This window comes from Dryobates pubescens, chromosome 21, assembly GCF_014839835.1.
Source record: "Dryobates pubescens isolate bDryPub1 chromosome 21, bDryPub1.pri, whole genome shotgun sequence".
Classification (NCBI taxonomy): Eukaryota; Metazoa; Chordata; class Aves; order Piciformes; family Picidae; genus Dryobates; species Dryobates pubescens.
The window spans coordinates 20519273-20536396 of NC_071632.1; the positions used below are offsets into that span (position 1 = coordinate 20519273).

The 17124-nt window shown below is 62.8% G+C and overlaps 2 protein-coding genes across 2 annotated transcripts in view; one reads left to right on the top strand and one right to left on the bottom strand.

The window, feature by feature from the left end:
• The window catches only part of CCDC12 (coiled-coil domain containing 12), a 33780-nt gene extending 23055 nt beyond the window's left edge, over positions 1 to 10725 (bottom strand). The window contains exon 1 of the mRNA XM_054171285.1: positions 10600 to 10725. Coding sequence (XP_054027260.1) covers positions 10600 to 10725 — 126 coding nt within the window. The remainder of the gene's footprint in view (positions 1 to 10599) is intronic.
• Positions 10726 to 11296: 571 nt separating this feature from the next.
• Positions 11297 to 17124, top strand: part of NBEAL2 (neurobeachin like 2) — a 33010-nt gene continuing 27182 nt past the window's right edge. Inside the window, 2 exon segments of the mRNA XM_054171234.1 lie at positions 11297 to 11377; positions 16760 to 16848. Coding sequence (XP_054027209.1) covers positions 11327 to 11377; positions 16760 to 16848 — 140 coding nt within the window. The 5' untranslated portion in view covers positions 11297 to 11326.

The following is a 17124-nucleotide window of genomic DNA, read 5'->3' on the forward strand; positions in this document are numbered from 1 at the left end:
CTGTGCCAGTGTTTGAGAAGCCTTCCAGGGTCAGGAGCTCCTAACAGCCACCCTCAGCCTGCCTCAGTGCAGCCTGAGGCCACCTCCTTCCGCCCCATGGCTCCTGCACTTGTGTGCTGCTGGTGGAGGCAGCCTCACTGTGCCAGCAGGCTTCCACCTCCAGCCAGCTGAGCCTCCACCACTGCTTTATGACTCTGCTAACAAAGCCTGAGGAGCAATGCAGCCTCTGCAGAGCCCTCAGTGTGTGTTTCCTCCTCCCTGCAGTAACTTCCCCCTGCTTGGTTTCCACAGCAACTGTTTGCTCAGCCCTTGCTGCTTGGCTTTTGGGGAAACAGGAGGCTGCCTCACTCCCCCCAAACGAAAAGCAAGCAGACACACCCCCCCAGCCCACCACAAAGCCCCAGCCCACCACACAAGGTGAGGGCAGCAAGGAGCCAAGCTGCAGGCCCACGCACCAGAGGGATGCTCTGGCTGCTTCAGAGCCCAGCAGCCCTGCAGGCCTCAGTGACCCCTCAGGACCAGCAGGGAGCCAGGCTGGGAGAGCAGTGATAGGGCAAGAGGGAAGGGATTGAAGTCTGGGGAGGAGGAATTCAGCCTGGAGATTAGGAAGACATGCTGCAGAGTGAGGGTGGGGAAGGCACTGGGACAAGTGCCCCGGGGAGGGCTGTGGCTGCTCCCTCCCTGGAGGTCTCACGGCCAGGCACCCTGCTCCGGCAGGAGCTGTGCCTTCCCACGGCAGGGGGCTGGGAACCAGCTCATCTTTGAGGCCCTCTGCAACCCACTCCGGGTCTGTGCAGTGCTCCCCAGCAGCAGAGCTGGCTGCAGAGGAAAGCAGCAGCCCTGGCCTGCCTCCCCCTCCTGCCTCTCCTGCCAGCCCGGCGGGCGCGGGGCAGCCACGGAGCCAAAGCTGCTGCAAACAAAAGCCTGGGAGGGAGCCAGGGGGAGGCGAGGTGAGACGAGGCTCTGCTTGGCTCTGCTATGCCCTGCTCTGCTCTGTCCTGCTCTGCTCTGCTCTACTCTGCTTGGCTCTGCTATGCCCTGCTCTGCTCTGTCCTGCCCTGCTCTGCTCTGCTTGGCTCTGCTATGCCCTGCTCTGCTCTGTCCTGCTCTGCTCTGCTCTACTCTGCTTGGCTCTGCTATGCCCTGCTCTGCTCTGTCCTGCCCTGCTCTGCTCTGCTTGGCTCTGCTATGCCCTGCTCTGCTCTGCTCTGCTCCCCTCCCCTCCCCTCCCCGAGTGCTGCAGCACACAGCACACAGAGCTCCAGACGAGGAGCCCTGGAGCAGGGGCAGCCTCCAGCCTGCACCCAGCCTGGCAGGGGAACAGCTCCTGGCTGCAGGCACTGCCCAGGCTGCTGCTGCTGCAGGCACTGCCCAGGCTGCTGCTGCTGCTGCAGGCACTGCCCAGGCTGCTGCTGCTGCAGGCACTGCCCAGGCTGCTGCTGCTGCAGGCACTGCCCAGGCTGCTGCTGAGGGGAACAGCTCCTGGCTGCAGGCACTGCCCAGGCTGCTGCTGCTGCTGCAGGCACTGCCCAGGCTGCTGCTGAGGGGAACAGCTCCTGGCTGCAGGCACTGCCCAGGCTGCTGCTGCTGCTGCAGGCACTGCCCAGGCTGCTGCTGAGGGGAACAGCTCCTGGCTGCAGGCACTGCAGCTCCAGGAGTGTGTTTGAGGGTTCAGAGCCAGGCTGCTCCTCCCTGGTGGCATCTGTGCTGCCTTCCCTCCCAGGGAGATCACCCTTGGATTGCTGGGGCTCCCCTCCAGGGGATCTCCTCTGCAGCTGCTGAGCTCATGGAATGAAGGGCAGCAGCAAAACAGATGTGGAGCCCTGAAAGGTGTTTGGAGCTGCCAGGGGAAACAGAAGTGAAGCTAAATGAAGGGAAAGCCTCAGAAGCAGGCTCCAAGAGGGAAGCAAACACTTCAGGGGAGGAAGAGCTCCTAAACGACCTTTAACTGCACTGCCCCTGGGAACCTGCCCTGGGGCTCAGCAAACACCTCCCTGGAACTCCCAGCTCACAAAGCCCAGGCCCAGGCTGCTGTGGCCTCACCAGTGGCAGCCAGCAGGAGCAGGGCAGGGATCAGCCTCCTGGCCACTGGAGGCCATACCTCAGATCCTGGGCTCAGCTTCAGCCACTCACTCCCAGAAGGACATTGAGGAGTGGAGCAGGGCCAGAGAGGGGCAACCAAGCTGGGAAGGGTCTGCAGAGCAGGGCTGGGGAGGAGCAGCTGAGGGAGCTGGGGGGGTTGGGGCTGGAGGAGAGGAGGCTGAGACCTCCTGGCTGCAAGGAGGCTGGAGCCAGGTGGGGCTTGGGCTCTGCTCCCCAGGCACAAGGCACAGGGCAAGAGGGAACAGCCTCAAGTTGCCCCAGGGGAGGTTTAGGTTGGACAGGAGGAACAATTTCACCCCTTGAGGGTTTGTCAAGGCCTGGCCCAGGCTGCCCAGGGCAGTCCCCATCCCTGGAGGGCTTTCAAAGCCATCAAGACCTGGTGCTGGGGGCCTTGCTTTAGCAGTGCCCTGGCAGTGCTGGGCCCATGGCAGGACTCAGGAGCCTCAAAGCTCTCTTCCAGCCTAACCCATTCTGGGAGTCTATATCCAGCCTCTTTGCCTGAAGCTGTAGCAGCCTCATAGCTACCTGGTGCCCACCCTCCACAGAAGCAGCCAGCAAGGCCAGCAGCTCAGGAGGAGAGCCAGCAGCCCTCCTTGGGCAAACAGGACCTCTCAGCTGGAGCATCAAAGCTCCCCATGACAGCCCTCCCAAAGCACCCAGAGCACCCCATCAGACAGAGCTCAGACACCAGCCCTATCCCCTGTCACCTGCACAAGTCATCCCTCTGGCTCTGTGTCACCCTCTGGAGCTCCTGCTCACTCAGCAGCAGCCTCTTATCAGCCAGGGATGGAGAGGCCTGGGGGCAGTCACTGTTTGCACTGGGCCCAGTGAAAGGCTCCAAGCAGCTCCAGATGGCCCTGCTGGGACTATCAGGCAGGAGATGAAAGGAGCCAAGGCTTCAGCAGCTCCCAGCTTGGGTTGCAAAGCAGCAGCTCCTCTGTTCCTCTCTCTCTTCTCTGGTTTTTAATGGGGAGAGGATGAAAAGAGGAAAAATTATGCAGAACCCTTCTGCCCATTGCCATGGAGATGCAAAAGAGTCAGCCAGGAGTAATGAGCACCAGGGGGAAAACAACACATTGGACCTCAGGAACCTTCTCCTGGCTTCTCCTGGAGGGGCTAACCCTCCTCTGACACCAGACATGGCCAGCAGGGCTTGCTAGCACCACACAGCTCTCACAGGGACAGCAGCCAGCAGGGCCTCTGCCTCCAAGTACAGCTCCTCCTGGGCTGCCCCACTGGTGGGCTGACAAGGTGGCCTCAGCTTAGCAAAGATGCTGAGCTGCTGGAAGGGCTCCAGAGAAGGGCAAGGAGGCTGGGGAGGGGTCTGGAGCACAGCCCTGGGAGGGGAGGCTGAGGGAGCTGGGGTTGCTTAGCCTGCAGAAGAGGAGGCTCAGGGGAGACCTTCTTGCTCTCTGCAACTACCTGAAGGGAGGCTGTAGCCAGGTGGGGGTTGGTCTCTTCTGCCAGGCAACCAGCACCAGAACAAGAGGACACAGTCTCAAGCTGTGCCAGGGGAGGTTTAGGCTGGAGGTTAGAAGAAATTCTTCCCAGCAAGAGAGATTGGCCATGGGGATGTGCTGCCCAGGGAGTCCCCATCCCTGGAGGTGTTTAGGAAGAGCCTGGCTGAGGCCCTTGGTGCCATGGCTGAGTTGATCAGATGGTGCTGGGGCATAGGTTGGGCTGGATGAGCTCTGAGGTCTTTTCCAAACCGGTTTAGTCTGGTCTCTTTCTGGCCTATTTCTCGTCTCTTTCTGCTCTGTTTCTGGCCTGTGTGGCTGCTGGGCACCGCAGGATGGAAGGGACAGTAAGGATCACCTGGGCCCAAGCCCAGCCAGTGGTGGCAAAAGCAGCCTGGAACAGACCAGAACCATGGAACGGGTTTGTGTTGAAGGGGCCTCTAAAGCTCAGCCAGCCCCAGCCCCTGCAGCCAGCAGGGACAGCTGCAGCCTGCTCACAGCCCCAACCAGCCTGAGCTGCACTGCTGCCAGGCAGGGGGCAGCTCCCTGGCAGCCCAGGCCACACAGCCCAGAGAGCTGCTGCAGCCTCCAGCTCTGGAGGTGAGCAGGGGGCTTGGACTGCCAGCCAGCAGCTCTGTGAGCCTGTGGGGTGCTGCAGCCCTGTCACACCACCAGCACCCAGCAGCTGCCTCCTGTCCTCCCAGCAGCAGCCAGCCAAGGTCATTTCAGCAGCTGGCTCAAAGGGGCAGAGCCAGGCCCTGAGCAGCAGCATCTGAGGCCACAGCTCCTCTGCTGCAGCTAAAAATAAATCCCTGTGGGAAAAGCACTTAGGGCCTTGCAAGAAAGATAAGGTCCCCACTGCTTCACTTCACTGCTGCCCTGCTGCTGTCCAGAGGAAAACCCTTCCACATCCTTCACTGACTACACCCCCAGAGGGCTGCAGCTCCAGCCCAGCTCCTCCCCGTGCCAGAAGCACCACACAGCCTGCTCTGGGTGACCCCCAGCAGCTCCAGGGCCCCTGGCTGCTGCTCCCCAGCCCCTCTGTCCCAGCAGGGCCTTCCCAAGCAGGGGAGCCCCAAAGCAGCTTAGCTTTGGAGAGCCCTCAGCATTTGTGTCCCACCTCTGGAAGGGCTCAAGCTCAGGTCAGAGAGGGCTTTGAGCAGCCTGATCCAGCAGCAGGTGGCTCATGGCAGGGGGCTCAGGGCTAGAGGATATTTAAGGCCCCTTCCAACCCAAGAACTCCTCATGGTATCATTTGGATTAGAAAAGAGCTTTAAGCTCATCAGGTCCAACCCTGGACCCAGCCCTGCCAGGGCAGCACCAACCATGGCCCTCAGCTCCACAGCTCTGAAACCCCTCCAGGGCTGGGGACTGCACCTGGGCAGCCTGGGCCAGGCCTGGACAGCCCTCAAGGGCAAGAAATTGTTCCTCATGTCCAACCCAAACCTCCCCAGGGGCAACCTGAGGCCATTTCATCGCTGCCCTGTCACTTCCCTTGGGAGAAGAGAACTTCCTTGGCAGAGAGCCAGAAGGTTTCCCCTCACCTCCTTTCCTCCAGGCTGAGGAACCTCACATCTCTCAGCTGCTCCTGCCCAGCCCTGCTCTCCAGCCCCTTCCCCAGCTTGGTTGCCCTGCTCTGGACCCCTCAATGTCCTTCTTGGAGTGAGAGGCCCAAACCTGACCTCAGGACTCAGCAGTGCCCAGCCCAGGGGCACAATCCCTGCCCTGCTCCTGCTGCCCACACCGCTGCTGCTGCAGGCTGCTGGAGGCCTTCTTGCCCACCTGGGCAGCCCCTGGCTCACCTCCAGCTGCTGTCAACCAACCCCTCAGGTCCTTTTCTGCCAGGCAGTTTGCCAGCCACTGAATCTTTCATGACATTTCAGAGCTGCCTTCCAGGCCAAAGCACTCTGTGATTCCATCATTTGCAGGCCACCCAAGCTCTGATTGATGAGGGGCTCCCAGCCACAGCAGCTGAGGAGCCCAGCTCAGGCTGTGATCTTAACAGGGCTCACAGTTAGAGAAGCTCTGGGGGCTGAGCAAAGAGTCCATCAGCTCCCAAGCAGGCAGAGGGGAAGGCATCAGAGGACCTGCTTCAAGGGCAAGCTGCAGACAGCACTCCAGGAACACAAGCAGCTACAGTTAATCATCAACAGCCTCAGCAGAGAGCTGTGCTCAGGGAAACTTCAGTTTCTGCTGTGTTAAGAAGAGCTGAATAAAACCCTCAGCTCTTCAGCCATGTGGGGACTGTCTGTGGGGGCAGTGGGGGCAGGCTGTGGGGACAGTGCCTTCCCTTGGAGTGACCACTGGAGAGCAACAGAGCAGCCTCACAGCTTCCCAGCTAGGTCAGAGTCTCATCTGCTGCTCCACACACCCCCTAGGACTGAGCCCTCCATTCAGGACACAGCCTCAAGCTGTGCCAGGGGAGGTTAGGGCTGGAGGTGAGGAAGAAATCCTTCCCAGCAGGAGAGATTGGCCATGGGGATGTGCTGCCCAGGGAGGTGGTGGAGTCCCCATGCCTGGAGGTGTTCAGCAGGAGACTTGATAGGGTGCTTGGTGCCATGGGTTAGTTGATTAGGTGGTGCTGGGTGATAGGTTGGACACAATGATCTTGAAGGTCTCTTCCATCCTGGTTTACCCTATCCTATCCTATCCTATCCTATCCTACCCTATCCTATCCTACCCTACCCTATCCTACCCTACCCTATCCTCTCCTCTCCTCAGCTCCCCCCCAGCTTCCCCATGCTGATTCCCTAGTGGAGGTGGTGCAAGAGCTCCCAGCTGGTGATGGGGAGCACCTCACTGCCACATTCCTCTCTTCAGCCCATAAAATCACCAGCTGTTAGGAGCACCCAGCCTGTGAGCTCTCCATCCCAGAATTGCCTGATGCTTGGCATATCTCACTGCTGGGCACACTGCTCCAGCTGGCACCAGCAAGCACTTGCAGCACCTTGGTGTGTGCCAACACAGAGTCACCTCCAGACCAGTGCTGAACAGGGTCAGCAGACTTCCCTCTGCCCAGCTGGATTCAGAGTGCTGTGAGGTGAGAGGAAAAGTCCAACCAAAGGCACTGGAAACGGAGAGCTGGAGGCAGAGGAACTTCCTGGAGCTCAACAGGGGCAAGTGCAGGGCTCCTGCAGCTGGGAAGGAACAATCCCCTGCAGCAGCACTGCTGGAAAGCAGCTCCAAGGAGAAGGACCTGGCAATGCTGCTGGATGAAAGCTCACCAGGAGCCAGCACTGTGCCCCCGTGGCCAAGAGGGCAAATGAGCTCCTGGGGGCATGAAGAAGAGTGGGCAGCAGGCTGAGAGAGGCTCTCCTCCCCCTCTGCTCTGCCCTGCTGAGGCCACAGCTGGAGGACTGGGGCCAGTTCTGGGCTCCCCAGCTCCAGAGAGCCAGGGAACTGCTGGAGAGAGTCCAAGGGAGCCTCTGAAGCTGCTGAGGGGCCTGGAGCAGCTCTGGGAGCAGCAAAGGCTGAGAGCCCTGGGGCTGAGAGCCTGCAGAAGAGCAGCCCCAGAGGGCAGCTGAGCAATGCTCAGCAAGAGCTGAAGGGAGCCTGGGGGGCAAGAGGCTGGGGCCAGGCTCTGCTCAGTGGTGCCCAGGGACAGCACAAGGGGCAGAGGGCACAGACTGCAGCCCAGGAGGTTCCACCTGAACAGGAGGAGGAAGTTGTTTGTTGTGAGGCTGCTGGAGGCCTGTCCCAGGCTGCCCAGAGAGGCTGTGGAGTCTCCTGGTGTGGAGAGCTTCCAACCTCCCCTGGAGTGGATGATCTCCAGAGGTCCCTTCCATCCCCCACCCTGCTGGGATCCTGTGACTGTACCAAGCTAAAGCTGCAACTGGGCAAAAGCTTTCCTTCAGCCAAAGGAGAGGGGAGAAACAAAAAGCAGAAGAGAAGGCTTCCTGCATCAGACAGGCAGAACATTTTAATCTGATTTTCAGCCATTAGGCACAAACAAGAACACAGCTGAGGAGATAAGCTGAGCTTCAGCACACCACACTGCCAAGGGCAAAGCCTGAGTGCCAGCAGCAGCACCACCAGCCCTGGGCAGAGCAGAGCAGCCACCCAGAGACCCCCCCAGACTCCCTCCCCCAGGAGAGGTCCACAGCTGAAGGAACTGAGGACAGCCAGCTCTTCCTGCTTCCCAGGGCAGGAGCTCAGGAAGTGGAAGCCTTTGGTGCTGTGACCCAAAGCAAAGCACTCCCCAGGCAGCCGCAGCAGCAGCCCCGGGCCGGCCCTTCCGCGGGCTGCCTGCCACGGCTTGGTGTGGCCTTCCTGTGGCTGGGACAGCAGCTGAGCCTGGCTCATGGGAGGCACCAGCTCCAGCAAGGCTCCCTGCAAGCAGCAGCCCCTGGCTGAGACTGGGCACGGCCCTGGTGAGGCACTGCAGCCCTTCCCTCGCCGCTTCCTCCCCTCCGGCGCAGAGCAGTTGGCTCTCAGGCTGCCCCCCGCCTCCTCCCCTGGGGCTTCAGTGGCCTCTGGGCTGGGGCACCCTGGAGGGCTGCAGGGATTTGTTTGCCTTGCTTTGAGACTTGGGGTGTTTTGAAACAGGGAGAGATGATCCTTCAGCTTGCAGGACTCCCAGGAAGGCTGCCACAGAGCAAAAGCAACCCCCAGCTGCAGGGCAGCTCAGGAGCCCTCAGCACAGGCAGGGACCTGCTGCAGCAGGGCCAGGGGAGGCCACAGCAGTGCTGGCAGGGCTGGAAGCCCTCTGCTGGGAGCCAGGCTGAGAGAGAGTTGGGCTTGGGCAGCATGGAGAGGAGAAGGCTGCAGGGAGAGCTTCTGGAGGCCTTCAGTGCTTCAAGGGCTGAGCAGAGAGCTGGGGACAGAGTTTGGAGCAGGGATCCTGCTGGGACAGGACAAGGGCTGGTGGTTTGAGCTGAGAGAGGGAAGGTCAGAATGGAGAGAAGGGAGAGGTGTTTGACACTGAGGGTGGTGAGAGCCTGTCCCAGGCTGCCCAGAGAGCTGGGAGCTGCCCCCTGCCTGGCACCAGTGCAGCTCAGGCTGGTTGGGGCTGTGAGCAGCCTGCTCTGGCTGCAGCTCTCCCTGCTGGCTGCAGGGGCTGGGGGAGCTCTAAAGGTCCCTTCCAACAGAAACCATTCCATGAGTCTATCATCCCTTGTGCTGCACAGCCAGCCCCCCACATTCCTCCTACCTTCTCCAGGCAGCACAGGAAGGCAAAGAGTTTCTCCTTTGGAAGGCACTTTGCTCCTCACCAAGGCTGTGCACAGGGCTGCTCCCCACCCCCAGGGTCTCCCCTTCAGGAAGCTCAGCTCCCTGCTAACAAGCCCCTCCAGGCCAGGGACTCAGCAGGAGACACTTGGCCTGCCCAAAGTGCCAGCTCTTGTGGGCAGCCCCAAGAGGAGGTCCCTGAGCAGAGGGACATTTGCAAACCTTACTGCACTGCCCCAGCCTGGATGAACAAACCCAGGGTGAGGTGGCAGAATGGGTGCCAGGAGCTAGCACCACCTCCCTGGAGCATTAAGGCCTGCCAGGGTGTGCCAGGGCCCACTGGAGCATGGCTGCCCTCCCCACCAGGAGCTGCCAAAATACCAGCTGCCAGTTCTCTCAGCTTTCCTCCATCCTCCTTTCACCCCTAACAAAAAGAGGCTCTCCTCTAGTGCCTTGACCTCAGCACTTGCTGGAGGGACAAGGGCAGACAGGCAAAGGAACTGCATTTCCTTGAGGTGAGAATTCAGCCCCCCCCAAAGCTGCAGAGCCATCCCAAACCTTCCCAGCGTCCCCAGGTCCACCCCAGACCCTCTCCCCACACCCCAAACCCCCAGGCTCACCTTTGCTCTCCACCCCCTCAGACCCACTATGAACCCCTTAGCACCCCCAGGCTCACCTCACTCCCTCCTCCCTTACCCCAGGCCCACCTCAGACCTTCTGTGATGCCCTCAGCATCCTTACCCTCACCTCAGACACTCTGTGACCCCTCTTGAGCATCCTCAGCCCCACCTCAGACACTGTGTGATGCCCTCAACATCCTCAGCCTCACCTCAGACACTCTGTGACCCCTCTTGAGCATCCTCAGCCCCACCTCAGACACTGTGTGATGCTCTCAACATCCTCAGCCTCACCTCAGACACTCTGTGACCCTTCTTGAGCATCCTCAGCCCCACCTCAGACACTGTGTGATGCCCTCAACATCCTCAGCCTCACCTCAGACACTCTGTGACCCCTCTTGAGCATCCTCAGCCCCACCTCAGACACTGTGTGATGCTCTCAACATCCTCAGCCTCACCTCAGACACTCTGTGACCCTTCTTGAGCATCCTCAGCCTCACCTCAGACACTGTGTGATGCCCTCAACATCCTCAGCCCCACCTAAGACACTGTGTGATGCCCTCAGCATCCTCAGCCTCACCTCAGACACTGTGTGACCCCTCTTGAGCATCCTCAGCCCCACCTCAGACACTCTGTGACCCCTCTTGAGCATCCTCAGCCCCACCTCAGACACTCTGTGACCCCTCTTGAGCATCCTCAGCCTCACCTCACTCTGTGACCCCTCTTGAGCATCCTCAGCCCCACCTCAGACACTCTGTGATGCTCTAAACATCCTCAGCCTCACCTCAGACACTCTGTGACCCTTCTTGAGCATCCTCAGCCCCACCTCAGACACTGTGTGATGCCCTCAGCATCCTCAGCCTCACCTCAGACACTCTGTGACCCCTCAACATCTTCACCCTCACCTCAGATCTTCTGTGATCCCCTCTTGAACATCCTCAGCCCCACCTCAGACATTCTGCGACCCCTCTTGAGCATCCTCAGCCTCACCTAAGACACTGTGTGATGCTCTAAACATCCTCAGCCTCACCTCAGACCCTCTGTGACCCCCTCAACATCCTCAGCCCCACTTAAGACACTGTGTGATGCACTCAACATCCTCAGCCCCACCTCAGATCTTTGTGATCCCCTCTCGAACACCCTCAGCCCCACCTCAGCCCCTCTCCCCCAACTCCAGGCCCGCTCCAGCCATTCAACCGCCTCTACCGCGCACCGCGCACCCCCCGCACCCCGCGCACCGCCACGGCCGCACCGACCTGAAGCGTGCGCTGCCGCAGCGCCCTCAACCTCTCCCGCCGCTTCCTCGCCTCCTCTTCCAGCCTGCCTAAAACTGGGCCCTCCGCCGCCTCCTCCGCCTCCACACCACCACCGGGCGCCGCCATCTTTGCCCCTCCTCCTCGCCCCTCTGCCTGCCGTACAGCCCCTAGCGCGCATGCGCGGCTCGGCGAGACCCGTCGACCGCCGATCTAATCGATAGGCCAAAATCGATCGGCGCGGCGGCGCAATCGATTGAAAGCCGGTCGGGGGGGGGGGGGGGGGACGCGGCGACAACAAAAAAAGAGATCGCGGCGGGAGGGGCATGGAAAAAATAACAAATGAAGTATAAAATAGCGTAAAAAGGGGAAATAAGCCCAAATCCTATTGCTGTGCGCGGCCGGGCTTATTGCGGTGCGCGCAAGGCTCAGTCGGTCTAATTGAGGGGGGAAATTGGGGAGGGGGGCAGTTTTCCTTCCCCCCCCCCCCCACTTTACCGTCCTCTCCTTGTGGGCTGCGGGGGGAAAGATAAAAAGGGGGGGGGGAGGAAAGGGATAGCCCAGCAGCAGGTAGAAGAAGCAGCGGGGGGGCGGTGTCAGCTCCCCCCCTCCCTTTCCTCGTACCTGGGGGAGGGTTCGGTGCTGGGGGGCGGTGGTTTAGCGGGGGGGGGGGCGAGGGGGGGCGGAGCTGCCCGCCGTACCGTGCCGTACCGAGCCGTGCCGGCCCGGCATGGCTTCCCGGGAGCGGCTTTACGAGCTTTGGATGCTTTACTTCGCTAAGGTGAGGGCGGCAGCGGAGAGCGACACCCCACCCCTCCCGCCCCCCACCCCCAGATCTCATTGCCCCCTGGGGTAGGGGTGGACGGACACGGGACCCCTTTTAACCCCGACACCCCTCCCTGCTTCCTCCTCCTGCTTTGGAAGGGTGGGGGGGGACTAAACCTGCACCTCCACCACCACCCCGCTTGCACCTCCTGCATTTCCCCCCCCGCCAAGATCCCCATTTTGGGGGGCATCGCAGCCCCCCCTTCCCCGTTTTACAACCGCAGCCTGGGGACTACGCTGCCCTCCTTGTTATACCCTGGGGGTCCCCTGTGCACCCCCACTAAAATGGGAGTCACCGTGACTCCCCCCTTGGGGTCACCGCATCCCCCTGGAGCACACAGCCCCCACCCCCATTACCGGGGGGGGGGGGGGTCCGCACCCCTCTGCGCACCCAGCCGGGAGGCTTTGGGGAGGGAGTGGGTCGTGCCCTCCCCGTGTCCCTGTCGTCGCTTCCCCCCCAACGCCGCTCCGTGTCCCCGTGTCCCCCCCAGCCGTCTCCCCGTGCCCACCCTAGTCTCATTTCGCCACCCCCTCCCAATTCCGTGTCCCTGTCGTGTCCCCTTCCGCGTCCCTAGCGTCCTGTGTGCCCCCCTCCCCCCCGCCCCGGCATGTCCCTTTTCCCCCTCCCGGTTCCCCGTGTGCCCCCCCGCAGGTCCCTTTTCCCCCTCCCGGTTCCCCGTGTGCCCCCCCGCAGGTCCCTTTTCCCCCTCCCGGTTCCCTCCTCGGCGTCCCTTTGCCCCCCTCCCCGTGTGTGTGTCCCTGCCTGTGTCCCCTCCCCAGGTCCCTGCGTCCCCCCCGGGCAGCATTTGCCGCCGCGGTGACACCGAGGACGGGGTGGGGAGGGACACAAAGGGAACGTCCTGCCTCTGGGAGGGGGGATCCTGCTCCAGGGGAGACCCTCCCCCAGCCCCATCTTGGGTTTGTGTGTCCCCCCCGTTGTATTTTGGGGTCGTCAGGGAGTGGGGAGGGTCCCCAGGACCCCTGCGTGTCCCTGTCCTCCCCCAAAGTCATCCCCCCTGCTTCAGGATGTCCTTAATTGTCCCTGCGCGCACCGCGGGGGGGCACGGATCCTGCAGGAGAGGGAACCCTGCTCTGGGGCTGGGGACACGGCGGGGTGGGGGCACCTGCTCCCAGCTGGGGCTGGGGACACCTTCTGTGGCTGTCACCTGGCCCCAGGATGGCCCTCAGGGGCCACCTTCTGCACCCCAAAACGAAGCCACTCCCCCTTCCCCCCCCCCCCCCCCCGCGTTGGTGGTGCTGAGAAAAGAGGGTGAAGCGCCTTTGGGGGCACCTCGGTGGCAGCAGCTGCCACCCTGGGGTGCCATCAGGTGCACTGTGCAGGGCACAGGTGCTGGGACACTCTGTGGCTGTGGTGGCACAGGTGGCACACCACTGAGGTGCCCATGGTGGCACAGGGACAGGTGCCACATCGTTGGGATGTCCATGGTTGTATGGGCACAGGTGGCACACCACTGAGGTGCCCATGGTGGTACAGGGGCAGGTGCCACACTGTTGGGATGTCCATGGTTGTATGGGCACAGGTGGCACACCACTGAGGTGCCCATGGTGGCACAGGGGCAGGTGCCACACTGTTGGGATGTCCATGGTTGTATGGGCACAGGTGGCACACCCTGTGCCCATGGTGGCACAGGGACACCCTATAGAGGAGCCCCTGGTTGTATCCACACCATGGAGGTGCTCACAGCTGTGTGGGCACAGGTGGCACAGCAAGGAGGTGTCCCTGGCTGGAGTGGGACACGTGTGCTGGCATCAGGGAGCGCGTGGTGGTGTGGTGGGCACATGCCATGCCCGGGGGGTGCGCGGTGCCACCCCACGGAGCTGGTCACAGTCCCCAAGGGACAAGCACTGTGCTGTCAGGGGCTGTCTGGGGGTCACACAGGCACGTGTGCTGTGCCCCCTAGCACGGTGCCCACGCCACCTCTGCCAGGCACCATGGCCAGGGCAGGGCCTCGCTGTCACCTCCCCGCCGGCCCTCACCACGGGGACGTCCCCGAGCCCCCGCGAGGACAGGGCTGCCAGGACGTGTCCCTGTGCCCACAGCAGCCTCCTGCTGGCCTGCTGCCGGGCACTGGCTGATGCCACCAGGCTGTCACCTGTGGCAGTGTCCCATGGGGTGACCGTGCCATAGTGGGGGTGGTGCCAGCCACCCATGTAGGGGGACTGGCAGCATGGCAGGAGGTGGCATGGGACCTTGGTTGGGATCCCTTCCATGGAGTGATGATGCCAGCCATGGTGTCCCACACCATGCAGAGGGGCTGGCAGGGTGGCAGGAGGTGGCATGGGACCTTGGTTGGGATCCCTCCCAGAGGTGTCCCATGAGGTGATGATGCCATGGGTGTGATGATGCCATGGGTGTGATGATGCCAACCATGGTGTATCCCACACCATCCAGGGGGCCTGGCAGGGTGGCAGGAGGTGGCATGGGACCTTGGTTGGGATCCCTCCCAGAGGTGTCCCATGGGGTGATGATGCCAGCCATGGTGTATCCATGGTGGGGGGCACTGTATCCCACGCCATCCAGGGGGGCTGGCAGGGTGGCAGGAGGTGGCACAGCCCTTGAGTTGGGCTCGCCGGTTGCCAGGGCATGGCACTCGGTGCCAGGGAGGGGCCCAGCTGGTGGCCTTTGCCATCGTGGGTGATTTTTGGGAGGGGGTGGGAGGGATGGAGGTGCAGGCGGCAGGCTCCCAGGCGTCCCCGCGCCAGCCGAGCCCAGAAGCCACCCAACAGGCTCTGCCAGCCTGCAGCCGGCTGGGACGGGCACCCGCGGGGGTGGCCACGGCTGGCACCCGGCTAGCATGGGACACCGGCTGCGGGTGGGTGCCAGGGTGGGGTCGGGGGCCGCGGGGGTGAGTACTGGGCAGGGTGAGGTGCGCCCCAAGTTTGGTTGCCCCAGGATGGGAAGGGGCAGGGGGAGAGGGTTGGGGCAGGGCTGGGCACCCTCGGGGGCGCTCGGAGGAGTTTCACCTGGACGAGAAGCAGCTCCGGTGGTGGCATCCGGGCATCCCCCCGCGGCGCTGAGCGCCGCCGCCGGGGCAGGAGGCAGCTGCCGGGTGGGCGCAGCGGGGCGGGGGGCAGGCAGCACCCCGGGGGGCGGTGGGAGGAGGAAGCGCCGTTGGGGTGCCGGTGACTTGGCGTTTCCTGCAGCTCGCTGCTGGCTCGGGGCTGAGGTTTGCTGCGGGTGCTTTGCACAAGAGCCAGCAGGAGGAGAGGAAAGGGAAGGGGGGGACCCACAAAATAACAACAACCGCCCCCCCGCCCCCTCCCCTGCCCCCCTCCCCGTGCTCTGTCCTGTGCCGGCCGCACCGCCGTGGCTTGGGGGCATGGATGGCCCTGGTCACCCCACCGGCCAGGTACAGGGGGCAGGAGGGGCTGCGGGGGGGGGGTGGAGGTCTGGATGGGCTGGGGGTGGGGATGGGGGGGACGCAGAGGGCTGTGGGTGGAGGGGGCATGGCGGGCTGGATGGGTTGGGGGTGGACACAAGGGGGCACGGAGGGTCTGCAGGGAGATCCTGGGGGTCTAGGTGCAGGGGACAGGGTGGGACTGAGGAGGACATGGGGGTCTGGGTGGGGTAGATGTGGAGGGTCTGGGGGGAACATGGAGGGTCTGGGGGTGGGGAACATGAGGGGTCTGAGGAGGGCTGGATGGGGTGGATGTGGGGTTGAGGGGGACACACGGGGGGGCTGCAGGGGGGACAGTGGGTGTGGGTAGGGGGGACGCAGAGGGGTGGATATGGGGTTGGGGGGACACGGTGGGTGTGGGTAGGAGGGACACGGGTGGATATGGGTTTGGGGGGATGTGGGGGGTCTGGAGGTGTCTGACAGGGTGGGCATGGGAGATCTGGGTGGGACAGTCTGGGTGCAGGGGACACGGTGGGGCTGAGGGAGGCGTGAGGGTCTGGGCTGGGGGGACATGGGAGGTGTAGGGGGGACATGAGGGGTCTGAGTGTGGAGGACACGGCAGGGTTGGGGTGCAGGGGACGTGGGGACCCTGGGGAGCGCAGTCACCGGATGCTGGTGCTTGTGGTTGAGCGGCAGGGGGGAAATGGTGACATGGGGAGGTGGTGGCTTGCAGGGGAGGGCTTGTGGGGACACTAGGGGGGCACTGCAGGGCTGTGAGCTCCCTCCCCTGGGGAGACCCCCAGTGGGGATGGCCCCTGCTCGGGCCGGGGACACCCTAGGATGCTGCATCGGGGTGCTGGAAGGTGTGGGTGACCCTCAGGTGCCACACTGGGGTGCAGAGGGACAAGGGTGACCCCATGGTCCAAACTGGGGTGTGCAGGGACATGGCTGACCCCATGGTCCTGCATTGAGGTGCAGAGGGACATGGGTGACCCCATGGTCCAAACTGGGGTGTGCAGGGACATGGCTGACCCCATGGTCCTGCATTGAGGTGCAGAGGGACATGGGTGACCCCATGGTCCTACACTGGGGTGCAGAGGGCTAAAAGTCCCCCCTCAGGTGCTGCATGGGGCACAGGGACGTGGGTGACCCCAAGATGCCATGTTGGGGTGCTCTGGGGCGTGGGTGTCCCCAGAGTGCTGTATTGGTGTACATGGGGACCTGAGTGACCCAAAGGGTCTGCAGTTGTGTGTGGAGGGACCTGGGTGACCCCAGGGTGCTGCACTGGGGTGTTCAGGGACGTGGGTGGCCACAAGGGGCGGCATTGGGGTGCTCAAGACTTGGGTCACCCCAAGGTGCAGGTATAGGGTGCATGGGGACATGGGTGACCCCAAGGTGCTTCACTGGGGTGACCCCAAGGGGCCACGCTGGGTGCTGAGGGCCATGAGTCACCCCCAGGGTCAGGGGTGAAGGGTCCCAGGGTGGCTGCTGGGGGTAAATCAGAGCCAGGTACAGCTGATTGGCTGCAGGAGCAGGTGCTCTGCTTGCTGATTGGCTGCAGGAGCAGGTGCTCTGCCTTCTGATTGGCTAGGGACAGGTTCCTTAGGTTCTGACTGGTCAGCAGTTCTACAGGTAGTGTGGCTCTGGGTGCTGATTGGGCAGTAGTCCCATAGGCTGTGCTGTTCTGGGTGCTGATTGGGCAGTGGTTCCTCAAGTTGTTTTGCTCTTGATTTTGATTGGCCAGTGGCTCCAACAGGTTGTGCTGCTCTGGGTTCTGATTGGCCAGCAGCTCCACAGGTTGTGCTGTGCTGGTTGCCCATTGGCTGGGGTGCTCCTAGGGCTGTGCTCCAGCTCCCGGAGCAGGGTAGGGTGGGGAGGGGTCTTGAGTGCTCTGGCTGCTGATTGGCTGATGGCTGCGGGGGGGTGGCCGCTGTGGGATCTGATTGGCCAGCGGCTCCAGCCCCGCCTCGCCCTCGCAGAAGGACCTCTCCTACCTGCAGCAGTGGCTGGAAGCCTTCGTGATGAACTTTGAGAAGATCATTGCCCTGCCCTCGCTGGAGCCCCGGCGGTGAGCAGCGCCCCGGGGGGCACAGGGGCGACCCCCACAGCTCCGTGCTGCCTCTGCTCCTGGTGGCTTGGGACCAGCTGGGCTGAGGCTCGGGGAGGGGGTTGGTGGTGGCAAGGAGGGGTGGTGGGGTCAGGGTTCACAGCATGTTAGGGGCTGGGAGGGACCTCAAGGGATCGTCCAGCCCAAGCCCCCTGCCAGAGCAGGGGCACCCAGGGCAGCTCACACAGGAGCACAGCCAGGCAGGTCCTGAGTACCTCCAGAGAGGGAGACTCCACA